Consider the following 24,635-nt stretch of genomic DNA (forward strand, 5'->3'; position numbering starts at 1 on the left):
TGAACAAAAATAGGATGGGTCATTACTTAAGGTTTTTAATCACAATTTAGGGTAATCTGACGTCTATACATGTGGTAGTTCACTCAATTAAGAGGCTTCCCAAGCCTTAGATCAAGGGTTTTTATGCATCACAAGGATTCCAAGGGAAACTTCCGTCGATATAAAACAACGACACCAGGTGGTTGATGACTTTCATCACAACCAAAATTATTTATATAGCAAACTAGAGGAAAGTACCACTTGGGTTTTTCCCTCTCACAAATCGAGAGACATACCCTCTACAAAAAAAAGACATACTTAATGATTTCTCTTACACCCAAGATTTGCGAAGGTGAGGGGAGAGGATACTTTCATTAAACACCTAGGGTTCTATAATAGATTGGACAAGTGCCCCAAACACTTTAAACAATTGTTCTTTTAATGCACTAATGAAAGTGTTTTCTAATTTAATAAAAACAAGCATTCTCCTAAATTACCCCTACAAGAACAAATGTATTATTAGTTTCAAAATTACGCCAACCTGCAATCAAAGGATTAGAACATAAAATAAATTTATTTATTTATTTATTTTGCATTTTTGACTTAGTTAACAAGATATGATTTTTTCTAAATTGCAATGATTTATACCCCAAAAATTAAAATGCAAAGAACAAACCCCTACAAAAATTCAAAGCTTTCTGAAAATGTAATTTTTTTAGAAAAAATACCTTAATTTGAGCCCTAGAAAGCATATTTATTGAAAACCCCCAATTTTAAAAAACCTATTTTTTCACAAACTATTTTGCATCAAAGTTAAAAGCATAAAGAACACACCCCTTCTAGAATTTTGATATATTTCTAGAAATATAAGAAAATCCAAAAAAATTGCTAATTTACTCCCAAAAATATTTTTTAATGAAAAATCATAAAAAAATCCTAAATAATTCAAAATTGATCCACAAAAGCCGATTTTCCGATTAAGAACTCCTAATACCATTCCAAACTAGCCAAAAAACATTTTAGACAAATGAACAACCATTTGTGAGATATGATCAAATCATTGTAAAACCCTAATTTTTAAAGATCTGATTTTTCATGAATTATTTTGCATCCAGATTAAAAGAACAAAGAAAAAATCCCTCTATAATTCTGATATATTTTCACATACATAAAAAAACTCAAAAAAATTGCTAATGTAGTCCCAAAATTATTTTTTTATGAAAAATCATAAAAAAATCATAAATAATTCACAATTGGTCCAAAAAATATGATTTTCAGACTAAGTACACTTGATTCCATTTCCAACATGTATAAAATGTTTTATGCATAAATTCCTATCTGTTTGTAATATATGATCAAATCTCTCCAAAACCCTAGCTGCACAAGGTTAGTCTCCAATTTCTTTTTACAAAATAACAATATAGGGTTAGAAAATCCAGCATAACCATAGATCTAATATAAATCCATGTCCTACTGAGTGTGTTAAGATGTGTGTGATGAAATTGTGAATTTAAAGTATCCTAAAACTAAATAAGATTCAACCACATAAAACCCTAGTTCTACAATGAAATCCACCATACACTAATGAAGAAACTAAAAACATGTGTAACATCAAATATAAAATATTATACCATTCACATGCTCATTAGGGTTTGATATACATTTTTTCCTATATTCGTTGATCTTGCTTGATGTAGTTGCTCTCGGATTTTATGCATGCATAAGAGCTAAACAAAGAACATATTATGGTTGTGTAGTTTGGTAGTATGTAGATGCTTTTCTTGTATGATTGATATATGAATATTAGGATTAGGAAAATGATCCTCATTTATAGAGAGCACCTTGGAAATGGAGGGCTAGGATTAAGAGGTGGAGGGACAAATGGTTGGCTCAGATTAGATTGTAGGTATAGACAATAGGAAAATATTAGAGAGGTGGTTAAAGGTAAATTAAGAGATGAATGACAAGTGTCATGGAGGAAAAAAAATATTGAATTAATTAAATAAATAAAGATATATTTATTCTATGCACTCGGAGAAGAAACAAGGTATGATGGTGAAGCTTGATGTAAGTAAAGCATATGATAGAGTTTGATGGTCCTTTTTAATCAATATCCTCCTTAGATTTGGCTTTGATAAAAGTTGGGTGCAATGCATTTTTCACTGTGTGACGAGCGTCACCTTTTCCATTTTTGTGAATGGCTTGGTGTGTGGATTTTTTCAAGCTACTAATGGGTTAAGACAAGGTGATCCCCTATCTCCCTTTCTTTTTGTGTTAATGGTAGATGTTTTGGATAAAATCATTAAAAAGCAAACTAGGCTAGGGCTTTTCCAAGGCATCTCTATTCATGAAAACTTGGCACCTATCTCCCATTCGCAATTCATAGACGATGCCATCTTATTTGGGGAAGCATTGGAAAGGGAGGCGAGGATCATGAAAAGAATGCTCGTGGAGTACGAATTGGGCTCGGGTCAAAGTATGAATTTGTCCAAATCAATGGTGTATTTTGCAAATACCAAACACAGTCTCCGATCTAAAATAACAAACATATTGGGCTTCACTCTAGGAGAATTTCCCATCACATACCTTGGCATACCATTATTTGTAGGGAGATTCAACAACAGTTTGTAGGAGGAGGTTATAAATAAGTGTCGAATGAAAATGAACTCTTGGAAAAATAGGTGGCTCTAACAAGCTGGAAGGATTTAGATGGTTAAGGCAGTCTTTCAGCAATTCCTACCTATTATATATCTTGTTACAGATTGCCAAGCAAGGCCTCCACAACTATCAATGGCCTGCTAAAAAAAAAATTGTGGGAAGGTTCTAAATCAGAGAGGAAGCTCCCCTTGATTAGCTGGGATACAACCTGTATGATCAAAGAAGAAGGTGGGGCTGGTTTAAGAAAAATGAGTTTGCAAAATCTAGCCTTAGGGGAAAAGCTTGCATGGAAGATGTACAAGTATCCTTAAAAGCCCTGGTGTAGAATCTTGACAGCCAAATATCTTGATTCTTAATCCCCGAAGAGGATATTGATGATAGCTAACTCGATTAGGGGCTCGTCTATGTGGAGATTCTTATGGGAAAGTCGCAGGCTTCTCTCAAATCATTTGACTTGGAAGATAGGGAATGGCAATAAAGCCAAGTTTTTGGCGTGATTCCTGGAATGGACATGAGCCTTTGGTAGAGGTTTTCGAGGACCAAGGTTGGGTCAACCAAATTGAAGCTTCAGTGGGCCCTTGGGTTGCTAATTATTTCCATCATTGGTTGGCATCAGAATTGGTTTGGAAGAAAGTAGGAGAATGCCATCCCCTTAATCATAATCGACTTAATAGCATTCTCCTCAATAAAAAAATCTTCCCTTCAAATGAGGAGGATTGTCTTATGTGGAGTGCATCTAAATCAGGTGAATACAAGGTCAGTTTGGGTTATGAATTATAGAGGAAGAGGGATCGAAGTAGTGATTGGCCTTTTATCCTTTGTTGGGGTAAGTGGCCTCTGCCAAAAGCAAGTGTGTTTCTTTCGATTACACTCCATGGTAGGATCCTTATGGGTAACAGACTCAAAATGTTTGGCTTCATTGGTCCTAGCATGTGCATAATGTGTAAACAGGTGGAGGAATCAACAAATCATCTCCTATATTGGTGTCCAGTGGTGAGTTGCTATTGGGAATGGCTTCTAGAGATGATGCAATTATACATAGCTAGAAAGCAAATGTTCAAAGACTTTCTGTTGTCATGGCTGACCAAAGGAAGATTTTCAAAGTGGGACGGGGGAGCCTATCTGGATTATTGGCCCCTCCTTAGTAGCTTGGCATGTGTGGAAGGAACAGAACAAGAGGGTATTTCAAGGAAGTGAATTGGAAGTTCATAAGCTAATATCTATGATAAAGCTCGCCATAGAGGAAGTGATCAATAGAAAAAATCAGGGAGTTAAGTACAAATATATCTCGAAATGGGATTTGGAAATGGAAAAGGTTTGGTCCCTCAAACAGAACAATGACCATAGTTTAAAAGATGAGAGAAGGAAGCGAAAGGATGTGGTTTGGCAGGAACCTCCTCCAGGGTGGTTGAAATTAAATTTTGATGGGGCTAGTAAAGGCAACGTAGGTTGGAGTGGTCTAGGAGAAATTGTAAGGGAGGAATTTAGAAATACTTTGAAACCTTTCTCAAGCTCAGGTGGCTTTGCGACAAATAACGTGGCAAAAATCTCAGCATTGGAGGTACGCTTAAAATGGTGTGCGACCAAGTGTTTGGACAAACTTGTTATGGAGGGAGACTCCCAAATAATACTAAATGGTATCAGCTTGTCTAAATTCCAAAATTGGTGGCTCAATAATTGGTTTTCGAGGATCAACATGCTTTTGGATTCGCTTGGAGATTATCACATCCAACACATGTATCAAGAAGGAAACAAGGAAGCAGATGCACTGGCAAATCTGGGGATTGAGAAACCAGAGGCCAGAGAATATGACAGTGTTGATGGCTTGCCTGTGACTATGCGGAACATCATTTCACAGGATAAAGATTCAATCCCTAGACAAGGAATAGGATGAGAGCAAGTGATCGGCGGCATTGTCAGTTGAGACTAGGGAACCTAGACAACGCTGTTATTTTCATTTTAGGTCATTCAATTTTTGAGATGGGAAGGAAATCTAGGCTTCATTTGCATCTCGTGACCTAGTGATTCAGAGGAAGGGCGATGGTTAGTACAGTGATATGATTAAGTTCTAAGGAAGAGGCCATTTGCAGGATCCGATTTGATTCGAATCAGCCTCAATTTGGGCACCTAATGGGGTAGGTATGTGGTGCATCTATAATAACCAATTAGCTCTTAGCTGTTTGGTGGCAATTTTAATTACCATGTTCAGATCTAATGGCTCACTATTTTGGGCTTAGTTGCTTATGTCGGGAGGAAATACTAGAAGAACAGTGTGATAGGCTCTTCGACATTGATGTGGATGGTCAAACTGCGATTGTGGAGTTAGTCCAAAATGGCTTAAGCGAAGATAGGCACTGGTGTGATGACTTCATTTACGAGATGGTGTTGTGCCTTCTAGTGGATGCGATGCCATCCAAGGAAACTGTGGTGGAAACAATTCCCTAGTTTGTCAGGGAATGCGATGCGAAGGCAATAGGGAGTGCGGTCTTAGAAGTAGAGGAAGAGTGGGCAAGCATTCTGGGACCCTATTTCAACCTGGGGTGTTTGCTGTTAGAGATAGAGATTTTAGACTCAGAGGATGAAGATCGAGTGGCAGCCATGGCATTGCAGAAGAGGAAGGAAAAATTTATGGTAGAGGGCTGTGAAGTTTTCAGGGTAGGAGTTATTAATGGGTCCTTCACCCCTTTCTAGAGGATGATGGAGTATGAGATGGCTTGGATATCTAATAGTAGTATAGACAAGGTGATGGACATTGGATATCTGATAGTAGTATAGACAAGGTGATGGACATTGGGATGAGGGTCTCCACTATAATCAGCTTGATTTAGCTTGGAGGTCCTTTATTTTAGAGTGTTTGGTCGGGTTAGGGGTATGTTAGAGTTAGTATCCCTTGTATAGCGGGATATCTTTTGTGTTTAGGTTTGGACTTGCCGGTTATGTAATGAAATCTATGTAAATTTCTGATATTAATATAGGGCGCTATCCCCACAAATAGATAGCACTTGCCTTAAAAAAAAAAAAAAAAAATCTATTTAATTAATAGAAAAGGTGGGTCCAGTTTAATTAAATTAAATATTTATTTTATTTAGGGAAAGGATAATTTAAATAAATAAAAATATTTATTTAAATAGGGAAAGGCTAGAAGAGGATTAGTGAATTAATTAAATAAACAAAGAGTTATTTAATTAATAGAAGGCTTGAGATAAAATAATTAAATAAATAAAATATTTATTTAATTAGGCTACGACAATTTTAAGTGTCTACAATAATTAATGTCTTAAGGGGTCATGTGTGATAATGAATGTTTTAAGGGGTCATGTGATAACTAAAGTCTTAAGGGGTCATGTGATAATGAATGGCTTAAGAGGTCTTGTGATATTAATGTCTTATGAAGAGAGAGAAATGCTAAAAAGGTCAAATTGCATATATTAAAATATAAAAATACTATAAAGAATACAAAACATGTAAATAACCTCTTATACCTTTCTTCTCACCCCCTCCAATTGAGCTTGAAGTGGAATTGCACCCTTGTCTCCACTTGATTTTCTCCTTGATGTTGAGTGATGTGGATAGCTCTTCAAACACAACAAGATGAGGATGATTGAGGGATGGATAATATACTAAGTGTGGCTAAATTTGGACAAGATAAGGATATGATTGATGGATTCCTTGGCTCAACTTGACAACATAACAATATGAATAATATGGATCTAATTGTGAAGGGAGGAGACTCCAATTTATAGATTTGAGGGGCCCAAAATGGATAATCAAGATTGAAAAGGAGATGGAGGGCTAGGATTGAAAGAAGCTAAGGTGGATTGGAGAGGACAAGTGGGAGATCTAAGAGATCTTTCCATAAAGGCATCTCTTGTCTCCACACTTCTGAAGTACATGGAGAAGAGATCCCAAGTACATTGGGAAGAGGATAGAGGAATTATAAATTCCTTTGGGAAGGACAAAAGGAAAATTTAAAAATTCCTAGAAAAGGAGGAGCATTGGAAGAATAAAGGATAAAAGGAATTGAAATTTCCTTGGGAAGAGAGGACATGGGGAGACTCAAGGAATTCAAAATTCCTTGGATAGACAAAAGTGGGTGGCATTTAAGGTTGGGAGATGAGATGGGAAATCCATTTATGGCAAGAAGTTGACAATCTCCTAATCATGGTGATTAGGAATGTTCAAAGGAATAATGAGAGGATTAAGTGGGATAATGAGGGATTAAGATCTAGAAGGTAGGTGAGTTAAGAGGATGGGACATGAGGAGAGAGAATGAATGGAGGAATTTAAAATTGAGGAAAATGATGATCATTGTTAGGCCTGATTAATTAGGCTAAATGATAGGGATTAAGAGAGGGATTTGTAGGAATTAGAATATTAACTAATTAATTAGGATTAATTAACCAAACAAGATTAAAAGGGGAATATTGACTAAGGTTGAGAATTAAATGAATTTTAGAGGAAGTGGATATAATTAATTTGATCAATTAATTATATAGCTATAGTGTCAAAATTAAATAGAATATAATTTAATTAATTTTGAGAAGAATGGGGACTAACATAACTGATATGATTAATTATGCAAAATGATAAATTAATTAAATATTAATTTAAATAATTTTAGACAACTACATCTTAAAGGGTCATATTTTAGCTAGAGGTCCTAATATTGAGTGTTGAAAGTAAGTTTTAGTATGAAAGCTTGCTTATGGGTCATGATCGAACTTATACATGAGTACATGATGTCAAGTAAATGGAAGCTTTTAAGAGACCTAATTGGTGATCCAATTATTAAGTATGTCAAACTTATGATCGTACATATAAATGATGTGAAACTTAAGGATGAAAAGCAAGGGGAGTTCAAAGTGGCCGTTGATATAAATGAATGCTTAAATAAGGGGTCACATGCACAATTGAGAATATAGACTAAGGGGCCCTACTTTAGCTAGAGATCCTAATCATGATCATTTGTCAAGTATACATGTTGAAAGTATGTTAAATGAAAGAGCTTAAGGGGTCGTGATCAAATTTATATATGTCTAAACATTAAACTTACATGTACATGAAGTATGAAAGATTAAGCCTAGAACATATCAAGGACCATCCTAGAATGGAAAGGCTTAAGGGGTTAAGTTCTAGTTCATGTGTCTTAAAGGGGGTCATTATAGCATGGCTTAAGGAGAGTTCAATGTGATTAGATAAATGAAATCTTAAGGGGTCCTAGTTCAACAAGAGTTCCTAATCCTAAATGTTAAAATTATACATTGAAAGAGCTTAAGGGGTTTTATCGTACTTATATTTCTAATTGTTAAGTACATGTCAAGTATGAAAGTTTCATCTTGGGTCATGATTGTGAATGAAAAGGGGTCCTATTTAATAGGACATCAAGGGGTCCTATCTAATATGGTTTTGATTTTGACTTTCATTATTATTTTCCTCTTCTATGCTTGTGGTTTGGGTTTGAATTTTGTTTTCATTTTTTTATTGTTTTCATTTTCATTTTCGTTTTTGTTCTCATTTTCATGTTCATTTGAATAGTTTTTGTTCATTATGCAAAAAATATATATTTTACAAAAAAATATATATACTACATAAATTTTAAAACATGAATAAACATAAAATTATAAATTACTTTAATATTGAAACCTAAACTTAATTTTTTTAATAAAAACCTCAATAAAACAATACTTATTTATTTAAAATAAAAAATACATAAAAAAAAATAGGAAAAAAAGGAAGGGGAAAAGCCCACCTGGAGGGGTTGGTGGGTGGCTATTGCTCTTTGAATAAGGATCCTGAGTAGGTTTGACAATGAAAATGAACCAAATCCCATTTTTTCTAAACATTTAACACTATTTTAAAATGGGATCCTAATTATTTTGCAATGGGATCCCATTCCAAAATTTTAGGATCGAGATCCTATCTCCAATGGGATCCCAATTTTTTTTAGCTTGGTATCCTGAAGAAAAACATGAGCTCAATTCCTTTTGGTCAAGGTCTTGTTGTGCTCCACACAAATTGTGAAATTTGGCTAAGTGTAAAACTTCCACTCTAAGTGGACTCAACTTCTTACTCTTACTCTTAAGCATGCTAAAAGTAGTTAATTTCGACATCATAAAGAATTTGAATCTTTTATGGCATTTCAAAAATTAAGAGAACTTAATTTCAGATTTGTAGTTGATTTTAGATTTGTAGCGTCGTAAATTATACACCCTTGCTAGGGTGGTACAATTCTGTGCTTAGTTTAGCACCCGCCTTAGTGTGTTTACATCTTGCATTGTAATTTCCCCTTAAGAGTTTAATTAATTAATTTAATTAAATCTAAAGTCATATTTTATCACTCCCCACATTATAAAATTGGGCCCTTTACCCTAAGTGTGCCCCTTTTTATTTTATTCCTCCAATAAATCATTAAATTGTAAACCCTAATTATGACTTATTTCGACCTTTAAGACCCAATTTCGCATATGAAAACATCTTGAAATCAGTTGTCACTCTGGGATTCACTCTAATATCATCATATCTAACAACCCTAAAAATTTGGTGAAAAGTTGGTTGGACCATGTGCACTTTGCACATAGTCATCGACAATTTTTCCAAAATTTTGGGAGCATAATTCTACGATATTATAATGCTTAACCCCAAAAGATTGGTGGGAGATTCAAATCCTAAGTCGGCCTAAAGATGAAATTAAGATCTATGGTTTCATACATAATTGCTCTCTTTCTTCATTTTAAGGGATGAAATCTAATCTCAACTAATAGCAATGGAAAAAGGAGTTTTTAGGGAAAAGAGATAGCGAGCATAAGGAGCCTTCTATGTAGAGAAAGAGAAGATATTTGGATTCTTCAACAATATTCAACAACATTCATCAAGAAATCATCAAGTATTTATCAAGCATTCATCATCAATTAGGAGCCTTGAAGACATTGAAGAATAATAGGAGAACACCGACTGATGATTGTCTTGTACCCCTCCCTTAGGGGCTGGGTATGGTTTCATGTCTTTATATGAGATTCATTACATCAATTTACATATTTACATTCATGCTTTAGATCACTTTGCATCATTGATTTAGGGCATTTACTTTGTCAATTACAAGCATTTAGGGTTTACTCTTTAGGGTTGCTCTAGATTGTTTGCATTCATCTTAGGGTCTTGCACACACACAATATTATTGCACACACTATTTTACTATACAAATCGGCTATTTGGGTATGTGCAGGATCATGGTGTGCAAAAACAAGCCCTTAAGTGGTAATGAAATTTCAGAAAATCAGAGTTATGCAACTTGACATGAAAACTAAGCTAGGTATTAGACTCATGTACACATATATCACAATAAAATCATAATATTTTTTAATAAGATTTATAATATAAGTATTAGAGTCAGGTCCGGATGTGACACATATTTTTTTATAATTTTTTATAAAGTAAATAATTACTTATGAATTTTTTACTACAAATTTTTAAAAATTTGGAAACTCCTACGTCTGACCACCTTAACTTGGTCAAAACCTTATGAAATTCATTTTTTAAAATTTTTTCCCTATAGTAGACAAAGCATAGGATGTGACGCATGTTTCAAATTCAAAAAATGTTATACTGTTTGAAAGTTATGAGTGTTTTTCAACCAGTCTATCAATCAAGACTGTTGTCAGAATTCAATTAGAAAATAAATAATAATTATTTATTAAAGTCAAAATAAGACAAGTCTTATATTATTGGAAAGCTGAGAATGTCCTTAAGAAACCCTTTTTGTTTAATCAATTTTGACTAAAAAAAGTCGTTAGCCACCAGTGTAAAGTCTAGAAAATCAAGGAATACTGAAAAACATGTTTTTTCAGTTGACTCTCCAGTCTTGTCACTTCCAAACCAAATCCCAAAGCATTCCCAAGCCAAAACTGGAGGGAAAAAAAATATGTGTTTTAAAATCAGATATCTGTTTTGAAAAAAATTAAAAAACATATTTTAGTAAATTGGGCATAACTTTTGCATTTCATATTGAAATTTTGATTTTTTACAGGCATTGGAAGTAATTCAAAGCTCTACGATATGGAATAGGTTTTTTTTTAATATTTTATTTTAAAAAATAATTATAATTTATTTAAATTCATCATTCATTTTTAAAACATCAAAAGCTCACAACTTTTTCATATGAATTTCATATTTCATGAGTTTTTGTAACAATCATCTCAAAATAATTGAAACACTAAATAAGTAATTAATGATAGAAAATTTAAGAATTTTCTTTTCTTCAATAAATTTTTATAAACCATGTTACCTCTCTTTGTTCCTTTCTTTACCTCTCTCTCCTAAGCCTATCACTCTGGACCTGTTTGTTTCTTCCTCCCTCTCTTTTGTCCATATTTATACATCTCTTTCTAGACCTATATCTCTAAGTCTCATTGAATACTTCATTCCTTCTTTCAAGATCTACACTTATATTTCTACCTCTTCATCACTTCCTCCTCTATCTCACTCTCACTTCCCTAAGATCTAGACTAGTCTCTCTATATTTCGTTCCCATCTCTAGTTGCAAAATTCAGAGGGGACAAGGAGAGGCACAAGGAAGTATCAACAAAAGGAGAGGGGGAGAGGAAAAAGTATCAATAAAGAGAGATGAGAGATAGGGAGACAAGTGAAGAGAGAGATAGAGAGTAATTAGGGTGGGGAGAGAGGGAGAGGAAAGTATCTATAAATGCATAGGAGAGAGGTGAGAGATAGATGGTAATTGAGGGGAAGAAATAATGTGAAAGAGAGTCGGGTGTAATTAGTAGATAAGAAGAGAGGGAGAGGGGGTAAGTATCAAAAAAAGGAGAGAGGGAGAGATGTGGAGAGAGGTGAAGAGAGTGATAGAGAGAGGATAGTTACAGGGAGGGTGAGGGGGGAGAGGGAAGTATTAACAAAAAGATAGAGAGGGTAATTAGGGGGATCTCTCCCCATCTCTTTCCCCTCTTCCTTTGTTGATACTCCCTCCCTCTCTCTCCCCCCCTTTTTTGATACTTCCCTCTCCCCCCTCTCCCCTCCCCCTAATCACCTTCTCTCTAGACCTCTCTTTGAACCTCTCTCCTCATCTCTCCCTCTCTCCCTTTGTTGATAATTTCCCATCCCCCCTCTCCTCCTACCCCCTAATTACCCCCAACTATCTATATTTCTATCTTCCCCAATTTCCATCTATCTCTCACACCTATCTCCCCCTCTAACTTTACCCCAACTCTCTTCCATTCTCTCTTCACCCCAATTATCCTCTCTCTCACAACACTCACCCCCTTTAGCTCTTTGTTGATACTTCACTCTTCCATTCTACCCCTCTCCCCTCGCCCTTAATTAACCCCCCATCTCTCTTTCTCTCTTGATACTTCCCTCACCCCCCTCTCCCTCTCCCCATAATTACCTCTCATATGGTTTCCTAAGGGATCATATCCTATCCTAATGGGTCATATGGGATTCTATGGGGCCACACATGTGTTACAACACCATATGACCCATTAGGACATCATATTGTCCTAAGGGGTCATATGGTGTACTAAGGTTTTATATTGTTTCCTAAGGGGTCATATGATGTTGTTAGGGATCATATGTGATCGTAAGAGGCCACACATGTGTTAGAATACCATATGAACCCTTAGGGAACCATATGGATATCATATGGTCCTAAGAGATCTTATTATGTTGTGAGGGGTCATATGGTGTCCTAAGGGGTCATATGGCGTAGTTACGGGTCATATGGGGTCTTTAGGGGCTACACATGAGTTAGAAGACCATATGACCCCTTAGAAAACCATGTGAATCTTTAGGACAACATATGATCCCTTTAGACACCATATGACCCATTAGGACATCATATTGTCATAAGGGTTCATATGATGTCATAAGGGGTCATGTTGTGTAGTAGGATGTTAAAAGGGGTCATATGATGTCCTGAGGGGTCATATGGTGTCCTAAGGGGTCATATGGTATTGTTAGGGGTCATAAAGGGTCCTAAGGGGGCACACATGTGTTAGAACACCATATGACCCCTTAGGATGTCATCTTTCTCTCTCCTCTCTCTATCTCTCTCATTTTGTCTCCCACCCAATAACCATCTATTTGCCTCTCCATTTGTTGATAATTGCCCCTCCCTACTCTCCTCCTACACCCTAATTATCCCCATCTCAATCTCTATCTCTCCCCCTCTCTCCCTCTCTCCCTCTATCCCTCTCCCCCCCCTTCTCTCTCTCCCCCCCTCTCTTTCTCCCACCAAATAACCCTCTCTTTCTCTAACCTCTCTTTCCCTCTCCCTTTGTTGATACTTCCCTCTTCCCCCTACCCCCTCTTTCTCTTTGTCTCTCCTTGTCTCTCTCTCCACTTCTTTCCCCATCTCTCCCTCTCACAGTCTCTATCGCTCTCCCATATCTCCCCCCCTCCCCCTTCCTCCTTAGCAACAAAAATCATAGGGAAAAGATACTCCACACACCTCATCAAGAACTAAGATCCAAATATAGCTAACACACAAACATATAAATTAGGAAGATGGTCAAGATCCATTACCAATAGGGAGAGAGATCTCTATATAGATTAAAATAGAGATAGACAGGGAGATACAAATAAAGAGAGATAAATAGAGGTAGAAGAGATACATATATAGAGAGGGAGAGATAAAGATTTATAAAGATAAATATTCAAATAAGGTGAGATATGAGGGTCAAGAGTGATGAAGAGCTAAAGAGAGGGAGAGATAGAAGGAGAAATAGAGAGAGATAGACATACTTAGAAAAGAGATGGATACATAAATAGAGATATAGATATTAAGGACTATGAAGAGAGAGTGAGAAAAATTGAAGGATAAGGATGGATAGAAAGAGGTAAACATATATAGAGATCGAAAAGGAGAGAGGTAGATAGAGATGAAAATGCAGATAAAGGGAGAGGGGGATGAATAGATATAGAGAAAGAGAGAGGCAAAGAAAAGATAAATATATAAAGAGATTAGAGGAAAATGGATAGAGAGGGGTAAAGAGAGTGAGATACAAAAAGGAAGAGATAGAGAGATATAAATGAAGAGGATTATTGATAGATAGAGAGATGTAGATAGTGCAAGAGAGTGATAAAGAGAGAAATAGACATTATAGATAGGGATAGATAGAGAGGGAGAGAGAAAGTGGGAGATATAGAGATATATATAGGGGCTATAGAGAAGGATGGAGGGAGAGAGCTAGAGATATATAAAGAGGGAGTAAATAAAGAGATAAAGGTAGAGAAAGGGAAATATACTTAGAGAAGGCGATAGAGGAAGAGAAGGAGAGGTAGATTAATCATGTATAGAGGAAGATATATAAAGATAGAGGGATATATAGAAAGAGAGATTGATAGTGAAAGAGATAGAGATGTAAATATGGAGATAGAGATAGATATGGATAGAAAGTAATAGAGAGTGTAAGACAAATGGAGGGAGAGATGGAGTGAATATGTGAGAATTAGAGATCTAGTGAGATATAAATATATATGAAGACAAATCTATAGGGAAATAGAGATAGAGGGGATAAGATAGAGAGAGAAAGGAGGTGATCGAGATAAATAATAAATATGTATAGGGAAATAGAGATAGAGGGGATAAGATAGAGAGAGAAAGGAGGTGATCGAGACAAGTAATAAATATGTATAGGCATGATGAGGTAGATGAGGGAGATAAATAGAGAGAAGAGAGATTAGTAGAGAGATATAGAAATATGTCTTTTTTGATCTCTTACCTTATTTTGTCCCTTTTTCTATTTTTTAAGTTGTTGATAGTTGTTTCATGAGGACAACATAGGCACAACCATACATGATGGTGGAAATACCATAAATGGTTTTTTAATGGTTGACGAGGTTCAATATAAAGATTTTACACTAGAAGAATATGAAGTTTGTGACCATGTGGATGCATATGATAAAATTCTTATTTTGTGTGTAAATTTTTTTTTCCTTATACAGTTCAATTTAATGAACATCCATCAAAGGTATCCTTCAATGTAGAGAACTAAAGGGAATCTAATATGATCTTTAATAATTCATCGTAGGAAATTTGTATGCCTTCATGTTATTTTTTAACCTTATCATAATCATAAAGCTAGTCATTTTAGGATGATGATGTTATAGAAAATGAACCTATTGATCTAAAAACACCCCCTCCTTGCACTTCCTTAAAAGAGGAAATCTATTTATAAATTCTTTCAACCCTTCAAATTTAGGGAGAACCATACTTCAAAGAGAACTAAGGAGAAAAAGTGTAAAATTGTTCAAATTGGTATACAAAATTAACACCAAAAACTATCATAATTTTATGTAGAATTTAACAAAGAGGGTATATCCTAATCACTTGTTTTACTATTTTAGAGTAATAAATTTTAATTTTTGTATTAAAATTATTCATTACATCATTTTTCAAACTAACAACAATCTTTGTTTACATTTTTTTAAATAACATTAAAATGAATATTCAATATAACATTTGTACTATTGAAACAACTTAATCTAGGTTAACTTATACTTATATCTACATTTATTTAATTATCCTTATATAATTGTAGAGAAATATTATTTTAGTTCACTTATATTATTGTGATAAGAAGCATTGTATAGCAATAACAAGACACATACCATCATATCATAATTAAGTACATAAAAAACATACAACTAATATATATATAAAATAACACAAGACTAATATTTTAAATAAATAATTCAATATAATAATCTAAATATTAAACACACAATTTTTTAAAACTCTCGAATTGATTTTTTAATCACATCATTGTGGTTGATGATACTCTGAATAAGATATTTGGCCGTCAATCAATAATTCTCTGAAATTGGGCAAATAATGCTTTTAACGACAACTTTATGTGGCACTTAAGTAGGGTTTGCGTTGATCAAAATTATGAAATACTGCTCACTTGGTTGGGAGATGCACAATTATAAAATTCTCATTTTCGAAACATGTACGTACTTATTAGTTCCTGCCCATGGCAGGAATACTTATGCATCCACCATGGTGTTAAATAGCTATTAGTTGTTGTCCTTGGTAACCAATCAGTGTTTAATATTTTCCAAACTAAAATAAATTTTTATTTTTTCAAAAGTTGACATGCACAATTTTTAACAAAAAATATTGAAAAATGTGATTTTTTTCTCATCTGATTGGTCTACATTAATTTCAGTAAGGATAAAAAATATTTTTTATCAACAAAAAATACAATTTTTTTCTATAATTATTACTATGACAACATTGTACCGATAAGCAATTATTATTTTTCTAAAACAATGTATTGTTCAAACACTGTAATTAATTGACGGTACCCATAACAAATAAAAATGCACTTGGCTGTACAACATGACAGCCAAATATTTTGCCCGAAGTTTCTGTTGACAAAAAAATTGTGTTTTCAAAAACTTAGTTGCATCTCTCGCTGTTGGGCCGTAAAGACAGGCATTTCCGGTGGATATTTTTGCCAGCGGTTGGCCTGTTAATGTGTAGTTTGCGCAGAAAAAATGACTGGAAAAAATAAAGCTCATTACAGAGGAGGGGACACGTGGCGATAATTTATATTTTCGCCAACGGTTGGCCTATTAACGTGTAGTTTACGCGGAAAAAATGACCAGAAAAAATAAAGCTCATTACAGAGGAGGGGACACATGGCGATAATTTATATTTGGAGGGAGTTTTTTATTAATAATTTTAAAAGTTAACAACTGGATTATATAGATTTTTAAAACGCTATTCTCCAGTTCTTAAGCGCATAAGACTATACACTTGTAACTGTTCATTATATTATATTTATTGTTTTTTAAATATACATTTTTTATTTAATATATTTTATTTATATAATTTTTTATTTTTTAATATATTTTAAATTTTATATATTTTACTTAATAATTTTAATTATAGTTTTAGTAAATTGTATTGAAGATATATTATGATAGAATATAAAACGAATTAATAATAACACTTTCATTTAAACTTCTTGTTGTATAAATATTTTATATATTATATTTGATTTCACGGTAAAAATATATGCAAATAATTTTTTATAGTAATTTGTATTTTTTTAAATTAAAAACATGCATTTATATTAATAGTAATTGGTCATTGAGGGTTTGTTTTTAATGTAGTTAGATGCCACAATCTAAATCTTTAGAGATTCATCAAAGATTTGCACTTAAGTTTTACAAAACAAAATATTTGAAAGTAATTTTAAAAAAAGCTAATTTAATTAATATAATAAAAATATATTTTAATGTATGAATTATTATCTCTTAATAAACAAATCAATTTTTTAAACAATATTTAATTAATATTGATTTTTATAATGATTTTTTTATTAAAATATTTTGAAGATAATTTTTTAACGATAATTATTTAAAAATGAATAATTACAAAGTAAGAATTTGCAATTTTAGATAAGATTTCAATTTTTTTAACTTAATTTCATTTTATAATTTTTTTTAAAGTAATTGAAAGATTAAATTTATATTTATTACAATTGTTAGAGATTAGAAAGATATATTTTTTGTTATATGTATATTATATTTTTTTAATATTGTAATTAATAAAATTTTGTTAGTTATAAAGTGACGAACCTTAGGAAAAATTGTTACTAGCATGGTTTTAGGTTTTCCACCTATTTTTTTAATCCACTTACAAAGCTTCCAATGTATATAGTGACATGATAACTCAATCAACATATTATATAAATTTTGTAATAATTTTTTAATTTTAGTTGAATTATGGATAAAATTTTCAGAAATAAATCTTTTCAACCATGAGAATATTTTAACTAAAATTTTGTGATATTCATTTTCAAATATTAAAAAGGAATTTAAATTCAATTTCACTAGTTAAATTAAAATTTGATAACAATAACTTCTCTCCTCCCCCCTCTTCTCTTTGTCTACCTATCTCTCTTTCGCTCTACTTGAGTGTGCTTCTCTATTTTTTATACCCCTATCTCTGTATCCTTCTATCATAGTGCCACATGTAGCTTTATTTCTCCATCTATATGTAGCTATCTCTTCCTTTTTATTTCTATCCATTACTCTCATTTTTCTAATGGCAGGAACTTGACGCTTTGCGTCCTTGTTAACTTGGACAGCTGTAACCTGCCCAATTAGTTTTATTTATATTTGGTGATTTTGGTATATGTTGTGTATGATATTGGACCATTATTTAAGTTTAAAAAATTATCTACATGCATTAGACAGAAAAAGAAAAAAATGTAAAAAAATAATAGGAAAGGTCAATTTGGATTTGGGATGTAAAAAAACAATTTACAATTAAAATTCTTGATACAATTTCATTTAACAAGTCTTATTTATGATAGATTCTTTTTGGTTTCAATAATCTTCTCAAAATTATATCATAGATATAACATCTCTTTGTAAACTGTTATATTATTTTTTTTCTATTAAAATTTTTAAAACTTTAATCATAGGTATAAAGTTTCTTCGTAAAATGTTATATGAAATTCTTTTTTTGTTATTAAAAATTCTCAAAATTGTCAATAAAAAATGCTAAAAAGGCATTTTGCATAGAAAAATTAGATAGAGCATAAAATGGATTCAATCTCATCACAACTGCATAGATAAATGCCCTAAAACCATCAACACTGCAATATACATGAAATATAACTTAAAGTATAAGAAAGAAAAAAGACATATTGAAATGTGACTTATGTTGATAGGAGCCTACTAGTTACTGAAATTTGATTGTCTGAAAATTTAAAAGATCTTCTAAAACCTAGAATATCTATCGGTATGGCATCCCTAGCTCCATTATCACAAATAGTGGAAGACCTTTTAAAAATCAAGATGTCCAAGAGCTTTGTGAGCGATTCCATATCCAACATCGCTTTTCGACACCTTATAATCCGCAAGAGAATGGTCAAGCAGAGGCCTCAAACAAAACAATTCTGAAAATTCTCAAGAAAAATGTGAATGATGCTAGCAAAGATTGGCATGTGCAACTCAATCCTGCACTTTGCGCCTATAGAACAAGTATCAATCCTGCACTTTGTTAAAAAAAAGTATTTTTTATTTTTTCTATTAAAATTTTTAAAACTTTAATCATAGATATAAAGTTTCTTCGTAAAATGTTATATGAAATTCCTTTTTTGTTATTAAAAATTCTCAAAATTGTGCATAAAAAATGCTAAAAAGGCATTTTGCATAGAACATCAATCCCATTATCCAAACTAAATTGTTAAGAATACATCGCCTCCTACAACATAATATAAGGTGGGATTTTATTTTGAATTTGGTTTTCCATTTTCAGAAAATTAGAAGGTGTTGCAATTTGTTAAAGCATTGTTTTAAATACCGCATTCTATTATCACAAATTTAGAATCTCTTCCAATTCAATTAAGACTTATTCACAATAATTACAATATGATTTCTATAGCCTCACCAAAACCCCTTGTGTGTCTCAATCAATAATGATATATTTCATATTTCCAATAGTTTCTTATTTCAAAAAATGTTACTATTTTTTTCCATACAAAAGGATTAGTTTAAACACTCAATTACTTCATCACCAATCACAATAGTATAAAGATTCAATCCTCCAAACATTTATCTTATGCATTTCAAAACAAATAATATACCAATGTCTAAATGTTATCTTCATTTCTATTCCTTATGTATGTGCATCACAACATATTATTATTTCAAATTATTTTTACAAAAACTATTAAATTAATCTAAATGGTTAAATATCTAATTAAATTATCGTTCTCTCTCTTTGTATAACAAAGAATGAAATGACTTCAATATTTAATTTATTTTTTTATCATACATTCTAATTTATGTTGTGTGATGATGTGTAAATTCATGAAAAACCAAATTACACAAACATCCAATGAAGCATTACATGAAAGAGTAAAATCATAAAACGAAAAAATTCAAAATACTCCCTCGGATCGCGTCATTTCTCTCTATTCTAAGAGGGCCTCACTTGTGTAGTTGATGATTCTCATATGCATGAGGTTTGCAACATGACAACTCAAGAAGTGAGAATATGATAATGCAATTTTATGATCTATGATGAAGTAAACAATACAATTTTATGCAAATCTAAATTATGTTGAAAACTATCATGAAAGGAATTATGCTAGATACTAACAAAGCTATGATGCAAATCTAATTATATTTCTAAAGATGATTGATGATGTTGCAAAATGCTAAGAATGTCAAAGATACCAGGGGGGCTCTCATGACTGAAATGAGGACCATTTATAGATATTTCAAGGCCAAGGTTGAGGTTGCACAAATCAATGATCAAGATTCAATCTGGAGATATTGACAGTTCAGAATGAAGAGGTTTGAGAAGAGGTTGAAGGAAAGGACACATGTCAATGTTGAAGACACAAGTGTCAAGGGATTTTCACCAAATACTCACAAAGAGGCAAGTGGTAAGGATAGAAGGGACAAGTGGCAAAGGTGCCATGTGTTCTCAAGAGAGGTTGCACAATCCATAGAAAGTTAGGATAAGATGGATAGATAGGATAGAATTGGTTAACCCATGGTTAAGCTAAGGGTTAGGTTAGAAGAAGGTTATGTTAGGAGGTGGTTAGGAGTTAGGACACGTGTCCAATTTGAATTAAATGTTCAAATCTAATGGGGAGAGAATAATTAAATTAATTAATTAATTAAATTCATTTATTTAATTAGGAAATTTGAAGAAATTAATTATGATGGGGTGAATTATGAAAATGAACTATATAAACGAATTATTATTATTTATTTATATAGTAGAATAATAAAGACTTTAATTAATTAAATAACCTTGTATTTAATTAATTATCTCAGATCAAATTTTAGTGTATACGATTTAATATTGTAAATCATAGAGAACAATTTATGACTTCAATATTTAATTTTTTTTTTTATCATGCATTCTAATTAATGAGTGTATATGATTTAATATTGTAAATCATAGAGAACAAAATGACTTCAATATTTAATTAATTTTTTTATCATGCATTCTAATTTATGTAGTATTAGAATTTTTAAGATATATTAAAATTCAAAGAGAAATTTATCCCGTTTGTAATTTCAAACAAAAAAAAAATAGATAATAAATAATAATTAATTTTTTAATTAAATGACAAAAAATAATATTTTTAAATAAAAAATTCATTTAAATTAAACATGCAATTATGATCTTTTCTTTGTATCCATGAAAAATATTTGGAAATGCATGTCCATAGGACAATAGAAATTATCAAGAAAAGCCCAAGCATCCTATAAAGATATAAACATTAGAAACATTTTAAGTGGCACACATTATTTGTCAAAAATATTATATGGGAATCTCTAGATGCACTTCGAGTTCTATCGAATGCACTTTCATCTCTTAGAATGAATCTATACCTCAAATAATTTGAATTTTGAACCGCTTTAGTGAACTTAAACATTAATGAAATCTCAACATCCCTTGAGAAGAACAAGGTGAAAGAACTAACATGGAGACCAAATGGAAAATTCAGTAGTCTTTTATGAAAACAAAAGAAGAAATTTTTTTTGAAACTAATTTGCAACACTTAGCTCCATATTGTCTATACTTTCCACTAGCTAGTTGTATAAGTGGCGAGCTAAATAAATATAATTTCTATCATGCATTTTCAAAAAATAAATTTAATAAAGAAATATAGGTAAATGGACATATTTATGTTTATCAATTTTATTTTAAAATTTGTAGAGACAATTAAGTGCATGGAAGTGAAGGGCTATGAGGGGCGTCAAATGTGGCTAGTTTTTTGTTGAGATCAATGAAAGTTGAACTTGAATGAGTAATTTGACATACGTATGCTAAAAAAGTGATGATGTGATAAAAAAATAGAACACTGGTATTTAGAATCTAGTTTTTAAACTATTGTTTTTAAATGGTGGAGAATGGGAGGCTCAAGTTTCAAGAGCACACAAAGTGTCCTTGGTTTTTGTCCAAAAATATGGTAGTGTCATATGTGTCCTCACATTTTTGAGTTCTACTAATTATTTCATAAATTTATTCAATAGAAAGTCAGTTAAGATTGATTGTTACTACAAGCATTTTTTCTGAAAATTTTAAATGAAGATACTATTTTCAAATAATTTTCAAAGTGAACGCATCTTTAAAACATCAACTTAAGTTTCTTGACTTTTGAGAAAAATAATCAAAAAACAAAATTTTCTCAACACGTATAGATTGAAACATAGAATATGATAATATAAATTTTTCAAAATTTAGATGAGCGAATAAAAATTTATGTAAGAAAAAATGCATGTTTTTGACAAAAAATAAATTCTCTACCAAGACTAACTAACCTTGATATATTGAAATTTTAAAAAATTACATTGTTAGAAAGTTAACATAAAGTTTTATTTTATGATGATACTTTTTAGAAACTTTATTCTAAAATATGAATTTAATGAAAAGCATGCTTGATATTTGTTTGTTATTTGTACAATCTTTATAAAACATGTTTTGAACACTCAAATTGAATGCTCAATTCTTAAGATTGATAAATTCAAAAAAAATTCCCCATTTTAAAAAAGTATTTTCTTATAAATTATAAATAAAATAAATTAATCATATCCAAACACGTGAATAGAAAATAGAAAAAAAAAATCATGCTAGCCATTGCATGTTTTTAAAAGCTCTATACTTATGATGGTTGTAAAAAAATGTCTACTTCATTTTTATCGTGAAAATAATGAAAATTTGACATTTAACTTTAAAAAAACTACATGATAATGATTCATTTACCATTCAAGATCATTTATAAAATGCCATCTTGACTCTTTTTTTTTAATATTTTGTAGGTTACGTAGGGAACTCTAACTTAGCAGATACTGGTTCTACCCCATACGAAATGAATACATTAGCAGCGGCAACTGAGCCATTCAATGTCCGGGAACAATTAAACGTGAAAATTAGTTTTGAAAGGTTATCACTTTTTACAAGGATCGAGACAGGCAAGAAGTGGTAAGAATATTTTGTATCATGTCGTCAACATAACAAACGGACGAGCCTTTCTCGGCTCCTTCTCCGTTGTCCATTACTGCTTTTCTGGCAGCATCTCTCATGGCCGCAGCTCTTTCTCTCATCCCACCGCCTTTCTCTTCCCACATCAACATCTTCACCGTCCTCTCCACCTTCTCCTTCGTCAATTCTCCCTCACTTCCTCTGCAAATCTCCACACACACCCCGACCTCCTCTTCTAGAAGCTTCGAATTGAAATACTGCTCTGCCGCGATTGGCCATCCAATCATGGGAACGCCCTGGCTCAGACTCTCCAGTGTCGAATTCCATCCACAGTGGCTCAAAAATCCTCCGGTCGAAGGATGGGACAGAATCTCACGCTGGGGCGCCCATTTCTTAATAACTAGTCCCTGATTTTTGACCTTCATTCGCTCTTCAAACCCATCCGGAAGAAACTCTGACGAAAACTCCTTAGTCGACGGTACGCCAATCGGCGGCCTCACTACCCATATGAAAGGCTGCCCACTTGATTCCATACCCAATGCCAATTCTTTCATATTCGACGCAGAGATCGTGTTCTGTGAGCCGAAAGAAACATAGAGCACACTGGAAACAATCTGAGAATCGAGCCAGCGCAAGCAGGAAATTGCATCGCTGGCTCCATTTGCTTCCTTACCTTGCAATAACTGGTCACGGACGGCGTGAGATTGAGTGGAAGAAATAAATTCTGGAGGGAGGAGAGGGCCAACCGCCCAGACAGGCCTGCCTGTGGATTTTCTGAGGTGTTCCAAATAGCGGTGCTCAATCTGTTCGAAGGAATTGCATATAAATCCCCAGCTGCGCATATTGGGAGATATATGGCGAGCCTGAAACAAGCTCCAGGGATCCGTTCCAGTCGCCATTTTTATGTTAGTGGGGAGCTGAGATCGATGCAAAGAAATATGAGGCAAATCTGGGAGAATAAACTCTTCTGAGTCGGTCTTGGTATGGGGCAAATGATTCCACATAGAGTAATAGAGCAAGGTGCCATAAACGCCACAGGTGAGAAAGAAGATTCTGGGTATTCCAAACAGGTCGGCGACGTCTTGGGTCCAGCCCAGGAACATGTCGCTGATGATACAAAGCGGAGTGCGCCCATCTTCTGAGCAGATCCTGCGGATCAGATTCTCGAAGTGGGGTTGCAAATACTCTGCGGCTTCCATGAGAGTAAGGACCTGTGAGTAAGGCAGCGAGTCAGTGTTCTCTGTATGCGGTGGTAAGCCATGATCGGCACTGGAGAAAGGGAGCTCCGCTAGGCGTATGTCAAGAGCGGAGTCATTTTGGTGGGCAGATTGAATGGTGGGTGTTAAGGCCTGAACGTTGAGAGGAGTGCTTACGATGGTGATGGTGAATCCTGTTCGAGCGGCAAGGAGGTTAGAAAGCTGGATGAAGGGAATGATATGGCCCTGCGCCATGAATGGAAACATCACCACATGATGCTTCTGCCTGTCCTCGCCGGATGGATTTCTGCAATCCGCAGAAGGGGCCATTATAGATAGGATTGCAGTGAGCAGGTGGAAAGGGCTCTGATTGGCAAATCCTAATTGGAGCTTGTTATCACAACTTGAAGTTTTGACAGTCACAGAATCAAACGGCAATGGTATCGTGTCGCATTCTCCGAACTATCTCGTGGACAGTAATGTGGTCCTTGTTTGGCTGAGGATAAATATTTTATGGTATGGAATGCATAGATTAAGAGTTTCGAAGAGGATTCAGATTTTTTGAGAAGAGTAATTTTAATTTCACGGTACTCCCTGAATGATGTACCCAATGACGTAAGGAAGCATGCTCGTACAGTAAAACTGCATGCAATATTTCCATTGAACACATAAATAAAGAGATAAATTGTGGGCAATGCGACAAAAACATCATTTTTGAAAAGGCTGATTGGTAACAAACTGGGTATAAAAAGATGTATTCCAACAGTTTCTATGAAAGAATGAATATGACATTTTTATGAAAGGGTATATTAGAAAATAAAAGT

The 24,635-nt window shown here is 33.3% G+C and overlaps 1 protein-coding gene across 1 annotated transcript; it reads right to left on the reverse strand.

The window, feature by feature from the left end:
• Positions 1-22,380: 22,380 nt before the first annotated feature.
• On the reverse strand, positions 22,381-24,314 carry LOC131039171 (UDP-glycosyltransferase 92A1). Its single transcript, XM_057971851.2, has one exon. The coding sequence runs from the start codon at positions 24,139-24,141 to the stop codon at positions 22,588-22,590; it is 1,554 nt and encodes a 517-aa protein (XP_057827834.1). The 5' UTR covers positions 24,142-24,314; the 3' UTR covers positions 22,381-22,587.
• Positions 24,315-24,635: the final 321 nt, after the last annotated feature.

Source organism: Cryptomeria japonica, chromosome 1, assembly GCF_030272615.1.
Source record: "Cryptomeria japonica chromosome 1, Sugi_1.0, whole genome shotgun sequence".
In the NCBI taxonomy this organism is placed as follows: domain Eukaryota; kingdom Viridiplantae; phylum Streptophyta; class Pinopsida; order Cupressales; family Cupressaceae; genus Cryptomeria; species Cryptomeria japonica.

Coding starts and splice junctions, on each gene's coding strand:
- LOC131039171 (XM_057971851.2), bottom strand. CDS start 24,141: ATGGCCCCTTCTGCGGATTGCAGAAATCCATCCGGCGAGGACAGGCAG.